Source organism: Prionailurus viverrinus, chromosome E3 (assembly GCF_022837055.1).
Source record: "Prionailurus viverrinus isolate Anna chromosome E3, UM_Priviv_1.0, whole genome shotgun sequence".
Taxonomy (NCBI): Eukaryota; Metazoa; Chordata; class Mammalia; order Carnivora; family Felidae; genus Prionailurus; species Prionailurus viverrinus.
Window position 1 is genome coordinate 39,895,981 of NC_062576.1, and position 4,112 is coordinate 39,900,092.

The 4,112-nt window shown below is 70.5% G+C and overlaps 1 protein-coding gene across 1 annotated transcript; it reads right to left on the reverse strand.

Moving 5' to 3' along the window:
* Positions 1 to 960: 960 nt before the first annotated feature.
* NTN3 (netrin 3) lies at positions 961 to 3,905 on the reverse strand. Its single transcript, XM_047839132.1, has 6 exons — positions 2,724 to 3,905; positions 2,464 to 2,652; positions 2,224 to 2,373; positions 2,028 to 2,078; positions 1,821 to 1,895; positions 961 to 1,604 (listed from the first exon to the last, which is right to left on the reverse strand). The coding sequence occupies exons 1-6, from the start codon at positions 3,649 to 3,651 to the stop codon at positions 1,264 to 1,266; spliced, it is 1,734 nt and encodes a 577-aa protein (XP_047695088.1). The 5' UTR covers positions 3,652 to 3,905; the 3' UTR covers positions 961 to 1,263.
* Between the last annotated feature and the right edge of the window lie 207 nt (positions 3,906 to 4,112).

Here is a 4,112-nt window from a genome sequence, read left to right on the forward strand (position 1 = left end):
CTGCGCACGCGCGCATGCGGCCCCGCCCCCGCCGAGCACGCGCCGCCGGCTGCCCACCCCGGGCGCCTGCGGGTCTCGGCCGCAGCGGGCTCTGGGCATGCGCGCTGGCGCCCCGCCGCGGGGCAGCGGGAGCTTGCGGCCGCCAGAGTCGGGTCCCGGCACAGGGGAGCGTGGGCTCGTGAGCCGAGTGGGCGGGGGATGTGGGGTCCAGCCAAACGCAAGGTTGGGGGCGTCGGGAGCCGAGAGGGCTGCCAGCCAGAGCCGCCGTCCGGCCGGGTCACGCGTAGACCTGGGAACGCGCGTCCGCGTGGACACGACGTCTAGTCCCGAGCGGGCGGAGGAGGGGAGGAGGGGGTCCTCCGGGAGCGACCTGAGAGGAGGAGCCCGGAGACCGAGAGAGACAGCCGGAGACAAGACAGGGACACAGCAGGCCGAGAAAGGGGCCGAATACAGGCAGAGACGCAGCGGGGACAGGGACACGGACGTCCAAGCGGCAGAGACAGGGCAGGCAGAGGTGACAAGCGTGACAGACCCGGACCAGAGGCTGCCTTCCTCGCTGGGGGAGGAGTCACAGCGCCCTCTGCGGGTCCTGGCAGGGGGCGGGGGAGCCAGTGTCACCGAGCCCCATGGGGGTCCACAGGCGTCTGTGATGGCCACAGTGCCTCCTGGGGAGTCAGACCACTCCCTGAAGATCAGAGTCCGTGGGGGTTGGAGCCACCGCGGCCCTGGGGGTGTTCTCAGACCTTAGATGGGTCCTGGCATCACAAAGGGGTTCATATCTGTTGGGAGAGGGTCACAGTGCTTTTTAGGAAGGTGAAAATGCTCTCTGAGGGATCACGACATCACGGGTGGGGGTGGGGGGGCTGGTGGTCACAGCGTCCCTTAGAGTGTTCTCAGAGCCTCGAAATGTTGTTCGGCCCCACAGGGGGTTCACAGCCTCTTGGACCATCACAGTGCCCGTAGGAGGGGGAAGATAATGCGAGGATGGCGGACAACGAGTCCGTTGGGATGACAACTGCCCAGTGGATCCCTGAAGCAGCTCTTTGGGGCTATCACATCCCTGTGTGTCGGCGCGGGGTGTCCCTACATTGGTCACACCCCTCTTAGGCATGGGCGCGTGGCATCTAGGGAGTCGCTGGGCAGGGTCGGGGCGAGGGCCCAGATGGCGACGCGTGCGACGCCAGCAAAGACTCCTCTGCAGGCAGATGCACCGGTTGAACGTGCGCCTCAACGTGGAAGCAGCGCCCCGCCCGCGCTGCGGGCTCAGGCCGTCCCGCAGCGCCCCCGCCGCTCGCGCCGCTGCAGTCTCCGCAGGCGCCTCGTCCACGCATCGCGCCAGGGCAGCACGAGGCTCCCGCGGGCAGCGCTGAGCCCGGGCCCCCGGCCCCCGACCGCGGTCCCCGGCCCGCCCCCCAGCAGCAGGTAGCGGCGGCCGGGCAGCAGGCGCGGGCAGCCGCAGGCCGCGTCCCGCGCCGGCACCCACAGCGCGCTGCTCCCTCGCCTCGCGCGCTCCTCGCCGCTCCGGAACACTGCAAGCACGGCCACCGGGAAGCGCGTCCACGAGCCGCGCGCCTCGCCGCGCGCGCCCACCGCCACCTGCACCGCTGAGGGGGGCGGGGGGAGGGCGAGATGGGGCGGGGTCAGGCGGGGCGGAGCCGGGAGGGGGCGGGCCGCGCGGAGGAGCTCTGGGCGCCCGCGGAGTGGGGAGGGGGGCACAGAGAGGGGACGGGGGGGGGGGGTGGTGACAGGGCGGGGCCGGCGACAGTGGGAGGCCCAGGGAGGGTCAAGGGACGGTGAGAAGGTGACGGCAGGAGGCCTACCGTAGTCTTTCCTGCAGAACTTCTTCAAGCTGATGCGGTAGCTGCCGCGGGCTGGTTTGCAGTGCACGTCGCAGTCTGGAGGGGGTGTGGAGGCTGGCACAGATCCCTCCCTTCTTACCCCGCCCTTTCCTCCTCCCCCTCCTTGAACCCCAAGCCCCCTTCCCCCACAGTCATGCCAATCTGGGCCCCTGTTCTGTGTCCACTCACCCTGGGGTTCCACAGAGCTGCTCTCCTCAGTGGGTCCAGGGACAGGCGTCTCTGCGGACAGGGTGAGAGAGCCGCCTGCATTTGAGGGGGAGGATTCGTAGGGCTCTGGGGGCAAGCAGGTAGCAGCGGGGAGGGGGGGTGTGCAGAACTGGTGTGGTTTCGGCTGAGGTGGTGGAAGCAGGGCAGGGTCACTCACTAACGCAGGGTGCCACGGGAGAGCGGCTCTGCTGGAAGCCAGGGGCGCAGCGATTGCAGGTGAGGCCCGTGACACCATCCTTGCAGGGACACTGGCCTGTGGTCTGGTTGCAGGTTTTGCCAGCAGCACCAACAGGGTGACAGTCACATGCTGAGGACAGAGATGGGACGGTCAGAAGCCCATCTGGGGAGGTGGGAACCCAGAGGGTGAGGACATGCAGGCAGCCGGCAGCAGGCTCACCCCTGCAAGCGCGGCGGTCACTCAGGGCACGGCCAGGGTCTCGATAGAAGCCCTCCCGGCAGTAGTGGCAGTGGCGGCCGGCCGTGTTGTGCCGGCAGTTGAGGCAGACCCCGCCACTGCGGCGGCCGGATAGTCGGTACAGCTCCATGTTGAAGCGGCAGCGGCGCGCGTGGCCATTGCAGGAGCAAGCTGCAGGAAGGGATGGGTCAGGGGCAGGCTGGCCCAGTCCAGGGTCCCCAGGCCGCCCTCCAAGGCCTCACCAAGGCAGGCGTGGGCTTCCCGGGCCGTGGCCCGCTGCCACGGCCTGTCGCAGTAGAAGGGCTTGCAGCGGCCGCAGTCGGGGCCCTCGGTGCCATGCTGGCAGTCGCAGATTAGGTGGCCCTGGGTGTCCAGCAGGCACCTTGAGGCATGCCCATTGCACTTGCAGCGCCCGCCCACCTGGAGCTCAGTCGCCGAGTAAGAGTAAGGGACCATGGCCACGGAGTCCCTGGTGTCCCCCAGCACGGCAGGCCTTGTGAGCACTATTCGAATGTCTGTGGCAGTCACCCAGTCTTGGAGCACTGGGCTGCTGTCCAGATCCAGGCCTGGTGGGCTTCCGTCCTGCACACTGAAGGCCAGAAGGCCACCACCATCGGGCTGGGTCTGGGGCTCCGGAAAGCACAGAGCTTCGGGCCCTGGGCCTGGTGGGCCATCGGCAGGGACAGGCAGGCGGCCATAGTCCAGGCCACAGCGGGAGGAGAAGAAACCCAGTGGGGCCCAGCTGCGGCCATGGTCCTGTGACTTGAGCAGAGCCACCGAGGCAGGGGGCGCAGAGCAGAAGCGCAAGCTCACGAACACCAGCTCAAAAGCCTTGCCCAGAGGCACTGTGAGGGTCACGTTGAAGGGCGCCTGCGTCAGTGAGTCCGAACGCCAGCACACAGGGCTTGTGGTGCTCCCTGCGGAGGTCAGGAGGGCGGCCGGGTGTGCCCGCCTCGGGTCGGAGGCATCACAGGCCCGCGTGGCCGGCCGCCCACACGTGCTGGACGCCAGTACCTCGCGGCCCAAGGCGGCGTTCACCAGGCCCGGCACGCAGCCGCGGGGCGCGCCCCCCTCGTCATGGCAGGGGTCGGCGGGCGCCGGCGGCCCCAGGCTCAGCGCGGTCGCAAGCGTGCCCGCGGTCAGCAGCAGCCCCCAGGGCCAGCCGGGCATGGCCGGAGTCGCGGTAGATCCGCCGGCCCGCCGGGCCCCACGCTGCTGCCCTCGGGGTGGGGGTGGGGGGCGGAGAGCGAGCCCGGGTCCGAGGCTCTGCCCGCTGGCCCGCAATGCCAAGCAATCCCGGGCGGCCCCAGCCGAGGCCCAGAGGTGGGAGCAGCCGCGGGCACGCCCCGGGCCAAGCGCAACAGCGGGGATGCTGGCGCGTCCTCCCGCTGGGCCTGGAGCGATGACAGGAGTCGCCCCCGCTCCCGGCGCCTCCGCCCGCGGAGGCCCCACCCGTCGCCCGCCGTTGCACTCACCCACAGAGGGCCGGGTCGAGCAGGTCTCCCGGCCTCCCAGGAAGGGCCGAGGGCGGGCGGGGCCTGGGGCGCCCCGGCCGCCGCCTCCTCCCGGCTGTAGCGACGACGGGCGAGCTGTGCCAGGAGGGGGTGGGGGGCGCAGTAGGCGCAAGCCTG

Bases quoted from the DNA above. Each gene is read 5' to 3' on its own strand.
- NTN3 (XM_047839132.1), bottom strand. From the start codon at position 3,651: ATGCCCGGCTGGCCCTGGGGGCTGCTGCTGACCGCGGGCACGCTTGCG. The intron at 2,079-2,223 runs GTGAGTGACCCT...CCCTGTCCGCAG, and splicing joins TCCCGTGGCACCCTGCGTTA to AGACGCCTGTCCCTGGACCC. The intron at 1,605-1,820 runs GTAGGCCTCCTG...CGCCCCCCTCAG, and splicing joins GTTCTGCAGGAAAGACTACG to CGGTGCAGGTGGCGGTGGGC.